Below are 21,860 nucleotides of genomic sequence, written 5' to 3'. Positions count from 1 at the left end.
TGTCTTTCACATGTGGTGAAGGAAGCGAATCCTTCCTTTGGGAATCACACAAATAATTGCGGGTGAACGATGAACGCTTTGGAAAAATATGGGAGTGTAGCCCGATGCTTGTGATTCATTGTGATGACGTCATGACTAGCAATAATAATAATGATAATAATAATAATAAAGTCATGTGGTCTACCATCTCATTTTAAGCTTAAAATGTTTATTTAACAAAATACATTCTAACCATTTGGCTCCTTCTCCTTTTTTCTTGGTCTCGTCTGCGGCTGACAGGAGGGCAAGGCTGACTGCAAGCAGGAGAAATGCCCGCCGGTGCCCGAAGATTGCGCCCTGGTCGTGAAACAAAGTGGCGCTTGCTGCGAGAGGTGTAAAGGTAAGACAGACACTTATGTGTAATTCATTCTCGAGTTGTTATCACTTGTGCATGAAGGGTATAGTATATGTTACTTTTTTCTTTTTTTCAGGCTGATGCCAATTGCGATATTTGGCTGAATAACATACAAATAAGCGATGAATCAGCCAAATATTTTTTAAATGGTTATAATGTTTAGGCAGTAGTATAATATGAGTTATTTGTATTTGTATTTATATATATATATTTTTGATTCTTTTAATGTGTTATGGCTAGTTAATGTGTGAATCAAAAATTGGTCGAGCCCTAGTTATAATCGTATACATAATATTAAAGAAAAAAATAGAAAATGATAATTGGCTTCGGGCGGCCCGGTAGTCGAGTGGTTAGCACAACGGCTTCGCCGGTTCGCGTCCCGGTCCGGCCTCCCTGTGTGGAGTTTGCATGTTCTCCCCGGACCTGCGTGGGTTTTCTCCGGGTCCTCCGGTTTCCTCCCACACTCCAAAAACATGCATGGCAGGCAGATTGAACACTCCAAATTGTCCCTAGGTGTGAGTGTGAGAGTGACTGTTGTATGTCTTTGTGTGCCCTGCGATTGGCTGGCAACCAATTCAGGGTGTCCCCCGCCTCGTGCCCGAAGACAGCTGAGATAGGCTCCAGCAACCCCCGCGACCCTAATGAGGAATAAGCGGTACGGAAAATGAGATGAGATGAGATGAGATTAGATAATTGGCTTCCACTCTGCTTCTGTGTGATCGTCAAGCGTACGGTATGTATATCCCTCCATAAACTTCAGCCTTCTATGACATCATTCATTGTCCACATGATGTTGATGTCATCTGGTGCCGGCTGTCTAACTTTACGAGATTTACAATAAAATCGTTTTTTCCTTTTCTTTTTAAAGATACAGCTCAACGAGCACTTTAAACTCTGACATAAGTGACGCGTGAAGTTGAGATATCAACACTAGCGACATTTAAGTACTATGTTACAGTGCATCCAATTGAAGGGTTTTTACACTCTGGACCACCTGAAGAGTCCACTAGTATGCAGTAAGCGTTGGAATGTCACTTCCTGTTCTCTCGATGAGGCCATGTGATGAACACACACCTCGTACACTTTTTATGAGGCGACAGCTCATTTGAGGGGGGTGCGACAGACCCCGGTCAACATGTCACCATGGAAACTGACATTTTTTATTGGTCACTATTATTATTTTTTTCACTGTTATCAGTCCGTCACATTTTTTTTCTGTGTATTTCTAAAGCGCTATATAAATCAATATGTATTGTATTGTATTGTATTTGTCATGATGTGGTTGGCGACCAACGGGTGGCGCTGTCGGCCCCGCCTGCACCTGCACGGGTGCTGGTTTAATCAGTGACACTTAAAAGGACTCCCGGCACGACCATCCGGGTCGGTTCATTCTGTCACGGTTTGCAAGGTGGTGATGGCGGGTGTGGATCCCAAAAAAGCAGGCAGGAGGGAGCAGGAGGTTGTGTTTGATACATGTAAATCTGAGTGAAGCGGTTTGGCAGAAGCTGGAACACAATCCTATATATATATATATATATATATATATATATATCGGATATATCGATAGTCCGATATATCGATAGTCCGGTTATATCGATATTTTTTCCGACTCCCGAGCATATCGATATAACGAGACTTTACTGTATATAAAGCTTGAAGGTCTGAAGCGCTACCCTGATTTAAACCATGACTGCTGTATGCTCACTTGTTCTGGCAGGCAGTCCATGTGGTTAATTTTATTTTCCAAATTGTCTTTCACATGTGGTGAAGGAAGCGAATCCTTCCTTTGGGAATCACACAAATAATTGCGGGTGAACGATGAACGCTTTGGAAAAATATGGGAGTGTAGCCCGATGCTTGTGATTCATTGTGATGACGTCATGACTAGCAATAATAATAATGATAATAATAATAATAAAGTCATGTGGTCTACCATCTCATTTTAAGCTTAAAATGTTTATTTAACAAAATACATTCTAACCATTTGGCTCCTTCTCCTTTTTTCTTGGTCTCGTCTGCGGCTGACAGGAGGGCAAGGCTGACTGCAAGCAGGAGAAATGCCCGCCGGTGCCCGAAGATTGCGCCCTGGTCGTGAAACAAAGTGGCGCTTGCTGCGAGAGGTGTAAAGGTAAGACAGACACTTATGTGTAATTCATTCTCGAGTTGTTATCACTTGTGCATGAAGGGTATAGTATATGTTACTTTTTTATTTTTTTCAGGCTGATGCCAATTGCGATATTTGGCTGAATAACATACAAATAAGCGATGAATCAGCCAAATATTTTTTAAATGGTTATAATGTTTAGGCAGTAGTATAATATGAGTTATTTGTATTTGTATTTATATATATATTTTTTTTGATTCTTTTAATGTCTGATGGCTAATTAATGTGTGAATCAAAAATTGGTCGAGCCCTAGTTATAATCGTATACATAATATTAAAGAAAAAAATAGAAAATGATAATTGGCTTCGGGCGGCCCGGTAGTCGAGTGGTTAGCACAACGGCTTCACAGTGCAGAGGTCGCCGGTTCGCGTCCCGGTCCGGCCTCCCTGTGTGGAGTTTGCATGTTCTCCCCGGACCTGCGTGGGTTTTCTCCGGGTCCTCCGGTTTCCTCCCACACTCCAAAAACATGCATGGCAGGCAGATTGAACACTCCAAATTGTCCCTAGGTGTGAGTGTGAGAGTGACTGTTGTATGTCTTTGTGTGCCCTGCGATTGGCTGGCAACCAATTCAGGGTGTCCCCCGCCTCGTGCCCAAAGACAGCTGAGATAGGCTCCAGCAACCCCCGCGACCCTAATGAGGAATAAGCGGTACGGAAAATGAGATGAGATGAGATGAGATAATTGGCTTCCACTCTGCTTCTGTGTGATCGTCAAGCGTACAGTATGTATATCCCTCCATAAACTTCAGCCTTCTATGACATCATTCATTGTCCACATGATGTTGATGTCATCTGGTGCCGGCTGTCTAACTTTACGAGATTTACAATAAAATCGTTTTTTCCTTTTCTTTTTAAAGATACAGCTCAACGAGCACTTTAAACTCTGACATAAGTGACGCGTGAAGTTGAGATATCAACACTAGCGACATTTAAGTACTAATTGAAGGGTTTTTACACTCTGGACCACCTGAAGAGTCCACTAGTATGCAGTAAGCGTTGGAATGTCACTTCCTGTTCTCTCGATGAGGCCATGTGGTGAACACACACCTCGTACACTTTTTATGAGGCGACAGCTCATTTGAGGGGGGTGCGACAGACCCCGGTCAACATGTCACCATGGAAACTGACATTTTTTATTGGTCACTATTATTATTTTTTTACTGTTATCAGTCCGTCACATTTTTTTCTGTGTATTTCTAAAGCGCTATATAAATCAATATGTATTGTATTGTATTGTATTTGTCATGATGTGGTTGGCGACCAACGGGTGGCGCTGTCGGCCCCGCCTGCACCTGCACAGGTGCTGGTCGTCCCGATCAGTGGCGGACTGCCACGTTCGGATTGGCGACCAACGGGTAGCGACGTCAGCACTGCCTGCATCCTCGCAGGTGCTGGTTTAATCAGTGACACTTAAAAGGACTCCCGGCACGACCATCCGGGTCGGTTCATTCTGTCACGGTTTGCAAGGTGGTGATGGCGGGTGTGGATCCCAAAAAAGCAGGCAGGAGGTAGCAGGAGGTTGTGTTTGATACATGTAAATCTGAGTGAAGCGGTTTGGCAGAAGCTGGAACACAATCCTTAATAGATACATTTTTCCAATGAAAATATCTCAAAAATCTACGTCAAAATAATTGTTTATTTTTTAATCTGTATTTTTTAATATTTAAAAATATTCTTTGCGCAACACACAAAGCCATTTCCGATTAAAATGTATGTTGTTGACATGGGTATGCATCTTACCAAGAGTAAATGTGTTGTTGACATCAGTATGCATCTGACAAATGAAAGAGTAAATGCATTTGCGTACCGTATTTTACGGTGTATAAGGCACATCAAAAGCCGTCTTTTTCTTCCAAAGATGAGCCTACACCTTATAAGCCAGTGCGCCTTATACCCTATGTGAAGTAATGTAGAGCCACAACAGGTCTCACAACTACTGTCAGCAGCCACTGACGACTCCATTTCCCCTTTTAGAACAAGTCCTGTGTAACCGCAGCCTCTCCTGTAGCGCCTTATAATGTGGTGTGCCTTATATATATTCCTGTATTATGTTTTGAAAACATATGTCATTTATTGAAGGTGCGCCTTGTACTCCGGTGTGTCTTATACATGGAAAAAGTTTGAAAATACATTCATTGGGGGTGCACTTTATACGCCGGTGCGCCTTATACACCGGCAAAACGGTAGGTTTGGGCAATAAATAAAGGACGCGCATGGCTTCCAGAACGCTTTTCTGTGTGAAATACATTCTTCTCCATCCGTTCGCGTGGCCATTAAAACGCAATATTCTCAATGTTGATATGTTGATCATGTGCGTGTATATGATTTCTCTTAACTCCGAAACACTCTGACCATCTACTGTATCTGTTTTCAAATAATCATACGTTGTAGCTCCATGCAGGAAGTCCTCACATTGGCCAAGTCGATCATGTTAAGGAGTCTTGAGTGTATAAAACTGATCTAAGGCTCCCAGGGAGGATGGACTTTCAAATGTCACATGGTTCCACCCACCCCCAGCTGACTGGGGATTTGGTTTCATTTTCAGACTCAAGAAAGCAGATCAATTCTTGAGATCGCCTTTCATTTGCAGGCGCAGTGCAGCATTGATCCCAATCCATTTACTGAAATATGAAGGAAATGAATAGGCTATTTATTTAGCGCTTGAATGGAGAAGTCACTAAGCCTTACGTGTGTGTAGTCTCTGTCTTGTACTTGTTGGGAAAGCAGTCATGTTTGAATTTAATTTGAGATGATGGTGACTTTTTAAATCATACCAGGTACTCACGTATATCTCATCTCATTTTCCGTACCGCTTATTCCTCATTAGGGTCACGGGAGCCTATCTCAGCTGTCTTCGGGCACGAGGCGGGGGACACCCTGAATTGGTTGCCAGCCAATCGCAGGGCACACAAAGACATACAACAGTCACTCTCACACTCACACCTAGGGACAATTTGGAGTGGTTTTGGAGTGTGGGAGGAAACCGGAGGACCCGGAGAAAACCCATGCGGGTCCGGGGAGAACATGCAAACTCCACACAGGGAGGCCGGACCGGGACGCGAACCGGCGACCTCTGCACTGTGAAGCCGGTGTGCTAATCACTCGACTACCGAGCCGCCACTCACGTATATTGTAAACACGAGCCGCCACTCACGTATATTGTAAACACAAATTTGTTCTTTCAGTGATTTTGAATGTGACAGCTGGAAATGACATGGATGGAAAACAATAGTTGGACTCGATATTTTGCATGTTAACAGGCACGTCAGGCCTCAGATCTTAGGTCATGTTGTCACTTTTCAGAGGGGTTTTATTATAAAATGCAACATCAGATCCGGATCAGAGTGGTCGAGTTAGATAACCGGCGTGGTCTAGTTTCCCAGAGTATTGATCTGGTTGAGGGATAACTTGGATTATTTTCTTTTCAGGATTTTAAAACATGATGAAAAAAGATCAACATTTTAGCATGGAGTTCATTGTGTCAGATCTCAGCTCATGTTGTTCCCTTCCCAAAATGCAACATCAGATCCGTGTCAGAGTGGTTTGGTTAGATAGCTGGAGTGCTGTAGTTTCACTGAGTGTTAATATGGTTGAGGGATAACTCTGATTCTTTTCTTGAGAAGATTTGATCTGGTTGAGGGATAACTTGGATTATTTTCTTTTCAGCATTTTAAAACATGATGAAAAAGATCAACATGTTACTATGGAGGTCAATGTGTCAGATCTCAAGTCATGTTGTCAAATTTCAGAGGCCTTTGATTCCAAAATGCAACATCAGATCTTTGCTGCTGTGAAATGTAAATTTCTCCACTGTGAGACTAATAAAGGCATATCCAATCCATCCAATCCAATGTCAGGGTGGTCTGGTTGTTTAGTTGGAAACTGTGACGCATATTTTGAGCAACAAAAATATATATCTACAATTTATAAATAATATTGAAATCACACATCATCACAGTAATCTCACAGTTTGCCACTACAATCAAACAAAAACAAAATAATTTGTTCTGATATTGTGCAGTTTTGCCTGACTGTCAAATCTGTCTACTAACTAAAATCTCTGAAGAAGACAAAGGCTGATCATCGAAACTGCTCGAGAAAAACGTTTCTGTGTCCTGAGTCAACATAACAATGCCAAAGTGCAGCCAAACACGCATATTTTCTTTTCTGGCTGTTAAAGTCACAACAAGTCACCATTACCTCACGGAAAACACTGACACCTAGTGTACAGTCAGAGAACATAACAGAAATGACCATCCGTGTCCTCTGCATCAATTTTATACCGAGAAAATGATGATGTTCACAGTGACGTCATGTTATTGATATTTAAAATCCCAACACACTGTTGTCATCTCAGGTTGCATGTTGGACGGACGATCCTACAACAGCTCGGTTTCCTGGACTAGCGGCATCAAGCCGTGCGTCACCCGACGCTGTCAGGTGTGTGAAAAGCCACGTGGATTTCATAGATAGATAAATGTAGATTTTTTTAAAAAGGTAATATTTTAATAGAAAACTTTTACCACCTTGGTTCTGACAGGAAGGCGTCGTCACAGAAGCAGAAGTGCAATGTGTGGTCCACTGCAAGAATCCAAAAATCCATCCCAAAAAGTGCTGCCCAACCTGCCCCAGTGAGCAAAACCTCCAAGATGACTCCAACCTTCCAAAAGAAAGAAAAGGAGCCATCATCACCACTCACAGTTATCTCATCTGTTTTTGTCAGGTTGCATTTTCGAGGGTCGCCTGTACAAAGAGAAGGAGGAGTTCAATCCAGAAGGCAAACCTTGCATTAAGTGTACTTGCACTGTGAGTATGACCATTCATACGCTGGAATTCACAGAAAAAGATATACGCAAGAGTCCTTTATTTATTTATTTATTTATTTATTTATTTATTTATATTCATTTATTATTCATTTATTTGTTTGTTTGTTTGTTTGTTTATTTATTAATTTGATGATTTACTTTGCCAAGAGTTGGAAGAATACATGATGTGGTCACATGACATGCAATGGCAAATATTGCACGTCATGTCAACCACGTCACAACTCATGAATATACCATTGATGGTTTTTGCTTACAATGTTGTTTAAGATGTTCTGATTTGAAACACCAACACCGCCCCCCCAAACGCGCAAAAATGTGCCCACTCCAATGCCAGGGTTTTTGTCATTGTCACTCAAATTCCAGGACCCACAGAATACTACGTTTTAGGACTACATAAACATTCAATGCAGCATAAGAAACCTTAGATTATCTTCTTTCATCAGAAAAAAAGAGTTGATTCCTAAGTTATATGGGTCTGGAGTTATATTCGCTTGAAATGTGGGTGGCTGTCCAAAATACAATGAAATACCCAGAGTATTGATCTGGTTGAGGGATAACTTGGATTATTTTCTTTTCAGGATTTTAAAACATGATGAAAAAAGATCAACATTTTAGCATGGAGTTCATTGTGTCAGATCTCAGCTCATGTTGTTCCCTTCCCAAAATGCAACATCAGATCCGTGTCAGAGTGGTTTGGTTAGATAGCTGGAGTGCTGTAGTTTCACTGAGTGTTAATATGGTTGAGGGATAACTCTGATTCTTTTCTTGAGAAGATTTGATCTGGTTGAGGGATAACTTGGATTATTTTCTTTTCAGCATTTTAAAACATGATGAAAAAGATCAACATGTTACTATGGAGGTCAATGTGTCAGATCTCAAGTCATGTTGTCAAATTTCAGAGGCCTTTGATTCCAAAATGCAACATCAGATCTTTGCTGCTGTGAAATGTAAATTTCTCCACTGTGAGACTAATAAAGGCATATCCAATCCATCCAATCCAATGTCAGGGTGGTCTGGTTGTTTAGTTGGAAACTGTGACGCATATTTTGAGCAACAAAAATATATATCTACAATTTATAAATAATATTGAAATCACACATCATCACAGTAATCTCACAGTTTACCACTACAATCAAACAAAAACAAAATAATTTGTTCTGATATTGTGCAGTTTTGCCTGACTGTCAAATCTGTCTACTAACTAAAATCTCTGAAGAAGACAAAGGCTGATCATCGAAACTGCTCGAGAAAAACGTTTCTGTGTCCTGAGTCAACATAACAATGCCAAAGTGCAGCCAAACACGCATATTTTCTTTTCTGGCTGTTAAAGTCACAACAAGTCACCATTACCTCACGGAAAACACTGACACCTAGTGTACAGTCAGAGAACATAACAGAAATGACCATCCGTGTCCTCTGCATCAATTTTATACCGAGAAAATGATGATGTTCACAGTGACGTCATGTTATTGATATTTAAAATCCCAACACACTGTTGTCATCTCAGGTTGCATGTTGGACGGACGATCCTACAACAGCTCGGTTTCCTGGACTAGCGGCATCAAGCCGTGCGTCACCCGACGCTGTCAGGTGTGTGAAAAGCCACGTGGATTTCATAGATAGATAAATGTAGATTTTTTTAAAAAGGTAATATTTTAATAGAAAACTTTTACCACCTTGGTTCTGACAGGAAGGCGTCGTCACAGAAGCAGAAGTGCAATGTGTGGTCCACTGCAAGAATCCAAAAATCCATCCCAAAAAGTGCTGCCCAACCTGCCCCAGTGAGCAAAACCTCCAAGATGACTCCAACCTTCCGAAAGAAAGAAAAGGAGCCATCATCACCACTCACAGTTATCTCATCTCTTTTTGTCAGGTTGCATTTTCGAGGGTCGCCTGTACAAAGAGAAGGAGGAGTTCAATCCAGAAGGCAAACCTTGCATTAAGTGTACTTGCACTGTGAGTATGACCATTCATACGCTGGAATTCACAGAAAAAGATATACGCAAGAGTCCTTTATTTATTTATTTATTTATTTATTTATTTATTTATTTATATTCATTTATTATTCATTTATTTGTTTGTTTGTTTGTTTATTTATTAATTTGATGATTTACTTTGCCAAGAGTTGGAAGAATACATGATGTGGTCACATGACATGCAATGGCAAATATTGCACGTCATGTCAACCACGTCACAACTCATGAATATACCATTGATGGTTTTTGCTTACAATGTTGTTTAAGATGTTCTGATTTGAAACACCAACACCGCCCCCCCAAACGCGCAAAAATGTGCCCACTCCAATGCCAGGGTTTTTGTCATTGTCACTCAAATTCCAGGACCCACAGAATACTACGTTTTAGGACTACATAAACATTCAATGCAGCATAAGAAACCTTAGATTATCTTCTTTCATCAGAAAAAAAGAGTTGATTCCTAAGTTATATGGGTCTGGAGTTATATTCGCTTGAAATGTGGGTGGCTGTCCAAAATACAATGAAATACATACATATTGGGTTACAGTAAAGTCTGGTTATATCGATATCGGATATATCGATAGTCCCGGTTATATCGATACTATTTCTATGCACGCACGGAGAAAATTACATGCAAACAGGGTCGGATATATCGATAGTCCCGGTTATATCGATATTTTTTCGGACTCCCTTGAATATCGATATAACGAGACTTTACTGTATATAAGCGCTGTAACGACAGCTGAAGCTGGAACAAAACATTGCCAGAGGGCTGGCCAGTGCTTTATCAGCACCCCAGCAAGAAAAATCAAAACCCGAACAAATTCGGGAATGGCGCTCTATACACTGTCACACTGTTCAATTCACAAATAAATTTGGGAATGTCAACGAATGAGTTAAATAATAAACACTCATATTGATGAATCATAGCTGATGTTGAGACAAGATCAGAAATTCACTGAGGGATTTTGCAAACACGGTCATCTGGACCTGGCAGTGGTGTTTTTCATGGTTTGATTGAAATTGTTGCTGCTGTTGCAGGGGGGACGCACTCTCTGTGTGAAGGAGGCCTGTCCTGTCCTTTCTTGTCCTGCTCACCTCAGCCACACCCCTCCTGGACAATGCTGTCCCAAATGTCTTGGTAATTAACAAATAATATTCTCGTGTGTGTGTGTGTGTGTGTGTGTGTGTGTGTGTGTGTGTGTGTGTGTGTGTGTGTGTGTGTGTGTGTGTGTGTGTGTGTGTGTGTGTGTGTGTGTGTGTGTGTGTGTGTGTGTGTGTGTGTGTGTGTTGTCTGTCTCACTCTCTAATGATTGTCGTCTGGGTGCGTCAGGTCAGCGGAAGGTGTTTGACTTGTCGCAGGGGAGTTGTCTGTTCCACAGCGAGGTCTTTGAGAACGCTACGTCCTTCGTACAGGACAACTGCACCACGTGCACCTGCGAGGTAAAATTTGACAGGCTCCGCTTTTGTTGATAGGGCACAAAATGTCTGGCAAAAACTACTTTGAAGAGAGAACATGGACTAAAGAGAACAAAGAACGATGAGGATGTAGTTAAATGTAAAATGACCATCATTTTTATTCTTTATTCTGTTCTTTGTTCTTTACATGATGCACTCTCATTCATTGTGCAATAAACTAATTGTAATATGTATTTGTTACTTGTTTTGATGCATTTTTAGGCTTTTGGAAACATTTATGTTGGCATTTTGGGAGACTTGGAACGAATTTGGGCATTTACATGGAAAGCATGACTTGACATTTGAAGTTTCTAGTTCCGAAATTTCTTCCAGAACCATTTAATTTCATGAGTAAAGATACCACTGTAGCTATAAAAACAAAGTAAACTTCTTTCTTGGGTGAGAACAGATTTATTCGACTTGCATTTATTTCAGTAGGAACACATTTCTTCTGGTCAGCACTTTGGTTCACAAACAGTCTTTTGGAATGCACACAAGTTGTGAAGCGAGGTTTCACTTTGGACCGTCTATACTTGTTCAGGACTCCACCGTGGTATGCAGAAGGCGCTGCTCTCGTCCGGGTAGTTGTCATGGCGACCACTGCTGTGACGATTGCTTGTCTTACGTGAAGGTGGATGACGTCAAGTACTGCAGAGTGCGCAACAAGATCTACAGGGTGAGATCATCTCCTCCGAGGATAGAGATGGGGTGTATATATGTGAAAGTATGGATATGGGTGGATGAAGAATGGTTGTGGATCGGTGGAGCGATGGTTGGATGGAAGGGTGGGGTGGATAACTGGATGGATGGGTGGGTGGATGAGTGGGTGGATGGGTGGATGGATGGATGGATGGATGGATGGATGGATGGATGGATGGATGGATGGATGGATAGGGTTATGAGTGGGTGGGTTGGATGGATGAGTAGGTGAGTGGATGGATGGATGGATGGATGGATGGATGGATGGATGGATGGATGGATGGATGGATGGATGGATGGATGGTTGGATGGATGGATGGGGTGGATGGATGGATGGATGGATGGAAGGTTGGGATGGTTAGATTGATGGATGGATGGATGTATGGATGGATGGATGAGTGGATGGATGGGGTGAGTAGATGGATGGGTGGGTGGGGTGGATTGTTGGGTGGGTTGGATGGATTGATGAGTAGGTGGGCGGGTGGATGGGTGGATCTATGGATGGATGGATGAATGCATGGATGGATAGGGTAGATGAGTGGGTGGGTTGGATGGATGGTTGGTTGGATGGATGGATGGATGGATGCATGGATGGATAGGGTAGATGAGTGGGTGGGTTGGATGGATGAGTAGGTGGGTGGATGGATGGATGGATGGATGGTTGGTTGGTTGGTTGGATGGATGGATGGATGGATGGATGGGTGGGGTGGATGGATGGATGAATGGAAGGTTGGATGGATGGATGGATGGATGGATGGATGGATGGATGGATGGATGGATGGATGGATGGATGGGTGGGTGGGTGCATGGATGGATAAGTGGAATTGTGATGTGCATCACAAGTTCAAAAATGAATGGATGAACAGCCAGATGGACAGAAAGACGGATGACGGAATGAATCTCTGAATAGATGACAGGAGTCGGGACCATAACAAGCATGATGAATAGACTGATTACGGACGGACAGTTGATCTCTGTTGCACTCGTCCATTTACAGGAAGGAGACATGTGGTCGTCAGTCAACTGCACGCTGTGCGCATGCGTGAAAGGAATTGTGGAGTGCCGGCCCAAACAGTGTGTGCCCATCACCAGCTGCCCCTCAGTGAGCATTTTGATTTATTTGTTCTTTTTCTTCCTGGCATCCGTTCATCTATCACCCATGAAGTCGTCCTTCCTTCATCCTACATTCACCATTCTTTCCATTTTTATTTTCATCCGTCCTCACTCTAATCCAATCATGCTCCTATTTGGTTTTTCCATCCATTTTGATAAGTCGTTGCTTTTTGCGCATCCACCCACCAGAACAAAATCCTGAACCGGACCGGCTGCTGTCCAGTCTGCACTGAAAGTGCGTAAGTTCACTTCTTGTCTCTTTGACGCTGCTGTCGTTTGCCGTCTTCTCAACACCATTTTATCTTTGTCCCGTGGCAGAGCCTGGCGTGTGCACGGTGTTTGGCGACCCGCACTACAACACCTTCGACGGGAGAACTTTTAACTTCCAAGGGACGTGTCAGTATGTGTTGACCAAGGACTGTGGCGGCGGCGCTGGCGGCAACGCTGTCCTCAACAACGGCGACTCCAGTTTTACGGTTTGATCCTTTTCCTCCTACGTCATTGAATTCATTAGGATACGCATGAAAACCTTTCATATGACGTATGGCTCAACATGTTTGTAAAAAGAAAATGTTTGTGTTGATATTACGATATCATCCCACAAGATCAGGGGTGGCCAACCAGTCAGAGACTAAGAGACAGATTTTTTACCATGTTACTGCAAAGAGCCACATCATACACATGGGCACACATGAACATCACCCCATCCCTCACACACACACAGACCTCTTCTCAGCCAGATTTATTATAAATATCACATTTGAAATACAAAATCAACAAATATATCAGAAATTGACTCCTGGAGTACTAAAACCACAGGCACATTTTCAACAAAGAACACTGTCTTACATACACAAACTCAGTTCAACCAAGTCCACAAACAAACAAATTTACAATAGCGTTTTTGTCTTACTATGCATGTTGCTTAGTGGGACTTCTGGCATTCCTTGTCTTGAATAACCCTCTTTTAATCTGTCTTGTATTCCGTTGTTGCCACTCGAAGCAATGCTTTTACATGAGTGTCAGTCAGAACATATCAACGCTTTGCCCTTCATTGTATGGCTTTTTGGCCTGTGCAATGTTCCAAGCCAGTTGATATGATGCAATCGTTACGGTGTCTGGGTGCTTTGTAAATTTTCGGAAAAACTGTATCTGCTTTTCTGTCTGACTTTTCAAAGTGACCAACTTATGCTTGCGAAGTTGGGTCCCTTTTGGAAATTCCTGGTCAATGTTACATGGAGTGAGCTAAAGTGGGGCTGAAGATTTGAAGCTTTGAAATGTGCTAATGACGCCTGACATCAGGCAGAATGGCTTCCTATTAAGTTCAACAAAAAAATCTCTCCCATTCTATTAAAAAAGTCCTGTGTTCATCTTCATATTTTCGCTTTGCTGTGCATTTTTTCCCTGCCATTTTGAGAGCCAACTTGAGACAAATTGTTTACAACTCAAATGATTGATTTTCATCTCACGCACATGCGTATTGACGTCACCTGGTCAGCTTGCTACCGTATTTTCACGACTGTAAGTCTTAAATTTCCTCCAAAATGTGCAGCGCACCCTATGGTTGTGAAAATACGGTACATAGGGAATGAATGTTGTCACGTTCCGAACGAGGCAGAAAGTAACTGACTCGTCGAAATGAAGTGGGACGTTTGGATCCCCAAGCAGGCGACAGAGACAGAAAATCATTGCAGGGTGTTTATGAACGTAATAAATGGCGCTGGTCCAAAAACAGGTGGAACAGCGGAATCGTTACAAATAAACTAACCGACCTGCCCACTACGCCTAAAACCATCCATCCATTTTCTGTACCGCTTATTCCTCATTAGGGTCGCGGGAGGTGGTGGAGCCTATCTCAGCTGTCCTCGGGCACGAGGCGGGGGATACCCTGAATTGGTTGCCAGCCAATCACAAAGACGTACAACAGTCACTCTCACCCTCACACCTAGGGACAATTTGCAGTGGTCAATCTGCCTGCCATGCATGTTTTTGGAATGTGGGAGGAAACCGGAGGACCCGGAGAAAACCCACGCGGGCCCAGGGAGAACATGCAAACTCCACACAGTGAGGACAGACCGTGACGCGAACCGGCGACCTCTGCACCGTGAAGCCGGTGTGCTAATCACTCGACTACCGGGCCGCCATGCCTAAAACCTTTCGGCTAAAAGCAACTCGCACGCGGTAGTGCGAAAATGCGCACAATCCCGAAAGAAGGCAGACACTTACGGGAAACGGGGGAAAAAAAATCAACACACGCACCGAAGCTGAGAAAGTCCAGGGTACGGGCGAGATACATGAAAGGTGAGGTGAACATCAAAATTCCGGCACTCGCGAGATGACCACGACCCGTATGAATACAGCGTTTGTAGATGAGGGGATTGACAGCAGGTGCTGGAAGTGGGGAGGTGCGGCCCTGCCCCCAGCTATCAATTCGCACGTGACAAACGGCAGCGCCAGCATCAGACATTTTTTAGGTTTTTGCATAAGATGATATTTAATTTAATGTGTGACTCAATTAATTTAATCGCCTTAAAATTCATGTCGTCCTCCAAAGGTATTAGTGAAGAACAATGCCCGCCGCACCCGCTCCTTTTCCTGGACCCAGTCGGTGGAGGTGCGTCTCGGAGGGCTTGTGCTGGGCCTTCACCAGCATCTGACCGTGCGTCGGAACGGCACCCGCATCGCGCTTCCCTATCACGGGCCCGGCGTGCACATTGATCTGGACGGGTACCTCCTAAAGCTCACCACCATCGTTGGTCAGTTCAGAGACAACACAATACTGTAGTTGCAAAAACATTATTGGGTGGTCCGTTTTTTTAAATAAAAAAAATAAAAAAATAAATACAAAATACTTTATAAAAAAATACAGATGCCCATAAAATTGTTTGAAATCTGAAAGATCCGAGGTGAAACCAAAATATTTGGCAACAAAAAAATACAAATACACAATTATGACGAATATAAAAAATGGCAGGTTTCATCATGTGGTTGCAAAAAAAATACAATTATCTGAACTTAAATATACAATTTTACCAAAATATTTGGCCCCCAAAACAATTCCGAATACAAAATTATAACAAATACACAAAATGGCAGGTTTCATTTAATGGTTGAAAAAAATAACATCTAAATCCGTTTTATTCATGAATTTTTGATGTGATTTTATTTCATGCAACCATTGGTGAAATAAAATGTAGGAAATTCAACACACTATTTCATTTCCCGATATGAATTTTTATGTAGTATTTGTATTCACGTGAGAGAGAAATAAATATTGGACAAAAAAATTAGCAAAAAAATCAACAGTCAAAAGAAAAGCCAAATATTGTAATAGATAAAATGTGAAATGTCATTTTCCAAAATATTAAAAATTAAACACATTAGACAAATAGATCTTATAGAAAATTACAGCACAAAAATATATAGATATATAAATATAGGGATATATAAATCTGGATATAACTCTACAGTATTGGTATACTGTATATCTATATTTAGTTTTATATATAGATCTACAGTATAGAGGGAGGGATGGAGGGAGGGAGGGATTTGGGTGGGTAGGTAGATGGATGGATGGATTTGGGTGGATTTGGATGGATGGATGGATGGATGGATGGATGGATGGATGGATGGATGGATGGATAGACGGATAGATCGATAGATATTTTAAAAATGAGAGGAACATTTTTTGGCATGCAGCTGATGCAAAAACTCTTTTCCGTGAACAGGTTTGGAGATCACTTGGGACGGCGACAGCTTCGTGGAGGTGGTGGCCGCCCCCCACCTACGCGGGCGCCTCTGCGGCCTGTGCGGCAACTACAATGGGCACAAGCGCGACGACACCATGGGCGGCGACGGCCACTTCAAATTTGACGTTGACGACTTCGCCGAGTCGTGGCGTGCGCTGGACGGCAACGAGCTGTGCGCCCAACCGCCACCCCATCGCCGCCCCACATCCTTTCTATGTCCCGGGAGCGTCAAGGTCAAATTCCGAGCCCATCGCGAGTGTCAGAAGATCAAGTCTTGGGAGTTCCAGAAGTGTCACCGCGTCGTCGACTTTGCTGCCTTCTACAGGTGACACCCCAAATATGTAATTCGATGTGGAATCGTTTCCTACAGACTTTTAAAGATTTTTTTTTAACGCGCAAACCACTGAACCACCTGGCCGCTCGGTTTAAATTCAAATTGACATTAATTTAAATCGAGGTGGCACGGATGTACTAGTACGTACATCACTTTCATAATGACACACTTCGCATGTTGACAATTAAGCCTTTATCTTTTACCTTTACAGGTCATGTGTGACGGACATGTGTGAGTGTCCGATGCACAAGAACTGCTACTGCGAGTCCTTCATCGCCTACAGCCGAGCGTGCGAGCGAGAAGGCGTCCCCGTCCTCTGGAGGCCGGACGCCGCCTGCATGGGTGAGTCAACGCACCCGCAGAAGCTTGCAAAGACGCTTCTGTATTCTATTCTTTTCTTTTTTGGCTGGCATAAATGTGCTTTTTTTAACTCATTCACTGCCATTCTCGAATTTAATTGGGAATTGAAAAGCATGACGTAGAGAGCCATTCCCGAATTTGTTCGGATTTTGTTTTTTCATGCTTGCCATGGCCTCTGGCAATGTTTTTTTCCTTTCCACGAGGGGGCAGAATGTTAAAGCTTCTTTCCAGCTTTGGCTATATAAACCAATATGTATGGATTGCATTGTATTTTGGACAGCCCCTCTCATTTCAAGCTCAGATAACTCCAGACCCATATAACTTAGGAATTAACTCTTTTTTTTTCCGATGAAAGAAGATTCTCAGGTTTCTTAAGATGAATTGAATGTTTATGTTGTCCTATAATGCAATATTCTGTGGGTCCTGGAATTTGAGTGAAAATGACAAAAACACATCGTCTAGCATTGAATAAGTTAAAGATATGATTATGGTCTGTAAAGTGTTAAATGGGGGGGAATGTGAAAAAAATGGGAATAAATACAAAAAAATTACAAAATTAGGGTAAAATACAAAAGATAAGTAGAAACAAATATTATACAGTAATGTCTCGTTATATCGATATTCAAGGGAGTCCGAAAAAATATCGATATAACCGGGACTATCGATATATCCGACCCTGTTTGCATGTAATTTTCTCCGTGCGTGCATAGAAATAGTATCGATATAACCGGGACTATCGATATATCCGATATCGATATAACGAGACTTTACTGTATTACAAAAATACACAAACAAAAATGCAAAAATCTGCACAAATACATAAAAAATTATTAGTTCAAATATTTGAAAATGTATACAATAAGATATGTGATTATATTAACAGTTAGATAACAATAACATTGAGCAGCATTTGGGCTTTTCCGAATAACTTTTTTCATTTAGCATTGCATTACTCTTCAAACAAAACAACTTGAAACATGCCTAATGTTAAGCAGATTCCTTACTTACAGACAGTGTATTGTAGGTGTTCAAATACCTGACATGTTTCGGCGACTACTTCCGCCTTCGTCAGAGTGTCACGGATGTTGCTGTGACGCGCCATTTTCAGCTGGTGTTGCTATGAGGGCGTGACCTACCTGTCAGAACTGTCTGTATAATACACAAAACATTAGTTATCAAGTAGACAGGATGAATTTAGTACAACGGTTGAAACATGCCTGTATGTTGAACTAAAACATAACATTTTATTGTAATGATTTTTTATTTTTTTTTAGCCACACAATGCAAGCACGGCGCCGTGTACGACACCTGCGGGCCGGGCTGTACCAAAACTTGCGACAACTGGAACGAGATCGGGCCGTGCCACAAGCCCTGCGTGGCCGGCTGCCACTGTCCTGCCAATCTGGTTCTCTTCCAGGGACGTTGCATCAGACCTCTGGCATGCCCTGGACGGTGACACAGGTGTCAATCAAGGACCTCTCAGACCCTCCTCATAACTCCCCCCGCCCCCCCCCATGCCCCCCCCCCCCCCCCCCCTAAAAAAAAAAAAACGCATCTCGAACTTGAAGAAATGTGGCGAAGGTACTCAAGATCCAAAGAATCCTTATTGAACAAAAACTCAGGAGAGGAATATTGTGGCAGGACCTTGTCACCTGGGAACCTCACGGAACTCTCTTGAGTCGTGCTGATCGTCTCCAAAGAGAACGAGGACATTTTTGTCCCAGATTTATCAGGAATGTTTCTAAAATTGTCATGTGTTTATACTGTTAATTTATGCAGCGAAAGGTGGTAGCACAAGCAAGAAGGGCGGAGTGAAGAAAATTATTTACACCTCAGTGTCGATCGCGGGGACACGGTCCTCACCGGCACACAATTGTTTTGGTTTTTATAAGCATTATGTTAAAAGTCACAGTCATGTTTTTTGTGTTACACGTTTTACTTTAAAAAAAAAAATATTTTGTATGAGTCATATTAAGTATATATCATTAAAAAAGCATAAATAATATAACAAAATTATCACCCCCAGCGCCAATTTCACACATAAATGAGCTGGCCCGTCTGCCCCCTTCAAAAATCAAATAATGGCTCTTAAGCACAAAAAACATTAAAAATATTTTCTCCCAGATGATCATCTCCCAATTTCTCGACAAGGCGGCAATTTTTATGATGACCTAATAATTGCAAAACTAAGTGTTTGATGGCTTACTCTCGATTAGGGAAATGTTATAGGCCATTTTAAAATTAAAAAGCAATAAAACAAAAAATATGTTGGAGCTGGGCAATTTCAGATGACAACATGGCAAACAAAATAGGCCTGATGGTGACGTCCTAATTTTTTATGTAACTTAGTCTTTCCATTATTGTCATCAGTGTGTATGTTTTCAATACTGTATAGTATTTATATAGTTGTAAAAACGCAAACAAAAAAAACACTCACTTTCACAGGGATGTCCCTTGAGCGACATCAGCGGGGGTTCACTGGAGGAGGACAAAACGAAGAAAAAGCTATTTATGTTTATGTGTTGTGTGTACTTTGGAGTGCCCAAATGTGACTTGTGTGCTGTTGTTGTTGAAAATGTACTGTAGCGTTTTTAAGGAAAGTGTTCATGGGGAGAAACAAAAACACCTTATCCTCCTTATTTAAGACCCACAATATAATCATTTTATCCAATATCAAGCTGTGCCACTTTCTTTCCGCCATCACTCAAACCCTGAGCGGAAATTTCATACACACAGAAATAATAAATATATGAGCTGGGACTTCACTAGTAGCATAATTAACCATCAAAGGTCAACTAGCAGTATGGCTTTGCCTAACTGGTAGTGTACTTATAACAGTATGCCAAAATTGTCCTTTCCCATTGCACAAATGTCAGATAGCAGTGAGGTGGGGATGGTGGGAACGTGACTGGGATAATACAGCAGTGTTGCTCGTTTGACTAAATAGTTGTTCCAATAGTCTTGGAATCGTCTTGTTGGACAGGGGGGATAACCGGAATGTTGAATTGCTCAATGTCTCGGTGGTAAGTTGTTTGGCCGTTTCTTCGACATCCGTTTATAGACACAAGATGTCGCCCGAGAGCCATAAAAGATAAGCGATGTCTCGACTTCGGTTGTGTTGACATAGCATATTCGAATACAATTTTAATATGTATTGAACGTTTCTCCGAAGACAACAATCTTGGAAGAATTGTATTTTTGTATTTTATTTGGTGGCGAGTTATGTTATAATAATGTCGCTCGAAAAGTAGACAGTATTGACCAGTACTTGCGCGTGAACGTGCCGAGTTAATTAGTAACAGGTGCGCTTGTTCAATGGACGTTTTGGACGAAAACTTTCGTCAACCGTGCCTGGAGACTTCATTCTTTCGATTTATGGTTGCACTGTTTTAAAAAAAATCAGCAGAATTTTGATTTTGAGGAATGCAGACCAACTTAACACAAGCACGTATTGTGTACAGAAATCTCAACGCAGCTGAATATGAATCATTCCTTTCATAACTTTGCTGCTGTGAAATGTAAATTTCTCCACTGCGAGACTAAAAAAGGCAAATCCAATCCAATAAGCCCGTGGAGAGAAAGGACGTCATCCAAACGTAAGTCAAATATCACTATTTGGATGTTTTAAATATTCGGTGTGTGTATTGTTAGTCTGATTAGTTTGATTAGTTCGTATATAGTCAAACTATTGTGCTACAGTAAGTACTCAAATATTCGTGCACTGTCTTGCTAGTGAGGACAGTGTACCATTGATTAATGGTAAACTCAAACCTGTCAACCTCCACGGCTCCATGCTGTTACAAACTGTCGTATTTTCCCTTACAAAATAATCGTACACCTTTTTTTTCAAACGTGTTTCTTTATGTAGTTTAACATGTTATATTGTACATGTGTTTCGTTATATCATTCTGTACATATTGTTAATAAATGATGAAATTACCTGATGAATGATGCTATGGGAAATCCCCAGGCGGCAGACGCATGCGCACAGTAGCAACAAACCGCTCGCTTCGTAACGAAAAAAATGATACCGACGTAGAGGCTACCGCGGCGAACTCGTTTGACTTGATTTGCCGTTTCGTGATAGTCGGTGTATACCGGATGGTACCCATAATTGACAAATTTGCAGATTTTCTTGTACGTCGTACACGTCTTAAAGGACAACCGACGTCTCCGGACAAGTTGTGTCCATAATTTGTAAAATGGCTTCAAATGACTTCTACTGAGCGTATTTTAATAAGATTCCACCGCATGTAGCTATATTTTACGTTTTAAGACTCTCTCTGAATATTCAGGAAAGTGGTGACGAGTCCGTACGTGACGTAACGAAAGGACCGTCCCTGACCGTAAAAAAAAAAAGATGCATTGTAGCGTCCTTCCATCAAGTCAATGTATTTTTAAAGGACAACCGACGTCACTTTTTTGTTTTTTAACTGACATCAGAAAAACATTGTATAGCATCTAAAATACCCAAAACACGCAGTATGATATTTTTAGTCAAAACACCAATAAAAATGACTTAAAGTGTCCAAAATCTGCAAAAAAAATTGAGCTGCGAATTGGGCATTTTCATAAAGTCCCACCCCCAGTTCGTGACGTCACGCCAAGACGTCTTGCATTGCTTGTGAATCAAAACAATGGCTTCAGATTCGGAGAATATGCTTTCTTTTTACACATCCAGTTATGAATATGATTCAAATAGTTCTGAAGGGGAAAGCATACATGCTTGCAATCGATTAAAGAATTATATGTGCCATTTTGAGGCAACATTGGGGGAAAATCTCTCA

General features: G+C 41.8%; 1 protein-coding gene across 2 annotated transcripts in view; it reads left to right on the top strand.

Moving 5' to 3' along the window:
* bmper (BMP binding endothelial regulator) overlaps nucleotides 1-21,273 on the top strand; it is a 42,190-nt gene extending 20,917 nt beyond the window's left edge. The window contains exons 3-16 of one of the 2 annotated variants that reach the window (XM_088998415.1): nucleotides 280-379; nucleotides 6,916-6,998; nucleotides 7,099-7,189; nucleotides 7,282-7,364; nucleotides 10,402-10,501; nucleotides 10,694-10,803; nucleotides 11,360-11,494; nucleotides 12,515-12,619; nucleotides 12,820-12,865; nucleotides 12,949-13,106; nucleotides 15,185-15,386; nucleotides 16,359-16,704; nucleotides 16,925-17,055; nucleotides 18,348-21,273. In XM_088998415.1, coding sequence (XP_088854541.1) covers nucleotides 280-379; nucleotides 6,916-6,998; nucleotides 7,099-7,189; nucleotides 7,282-7,364; nucleotides 10,402-10,501; nucleotides 10,694-10,803; nucleotides 11,360-11,494; nucleotides 12,515-12,619; nucleotides 12,820-12,865; nucleotides 12,949-13,106; nucleotides 15,185-15,386; nucleotides 16,359-16,704; nucleotides 16,925-17,055; nucleotides 18,348-18,529 — 1,872 coding nt within the window. In that variant the 3' untranslated portion in view covers nucleotides 18,530-21,273. Of the gene's footprint in view, nucleotides 1-279; nucleotides 380-6,915; nucleotides 6,999-7,098; nucleotides 7,190-7,281; nucleotides 7,365-8,895; nucleotides 8,975-9,074; nucleotides 9,166-9,257; nucleotides 9,341-10,401; nucleotides 10,502-10,693; nucleotides 10,804-11,359; nucleotides 11,495-12,514; nucleotides 12,620-12,819; nucleotides 12,866-12,948; nucleotides 13,107-15,184; nucleotides 15,387-16,358; nucleotides 16,705-16,924; nucleotides 17,056-18,347 lie in introns of those variants that run through there. The other variant, XM_088998414.1, reaches the window with a different exon arrangement.
* Nucleotides 21,274-21,860: the final 587 nt, after the last annotated feature.

Source organism: Hippocampus bargibanti, linkage group LG06 (assembly GCF_051943395.1).
Source record: "Hippocampus bargibanti isolate YZ-2025 linkage group LG06, ASM5194339v1, whole genome shotgun sequence".
NCBI classification, from domain to species: domain Eukaryota; kingdom Metazoa; phylum Chordata; class Actinopteri; order Syngnathiformes; family Syngnathidae; genus Hippocampus; species Hippocampus bargibanti.
Note: the sequence above shows the minus strand (reverse complement) of the source record. Positions and strands in the feature narration are given on the sequence as shown.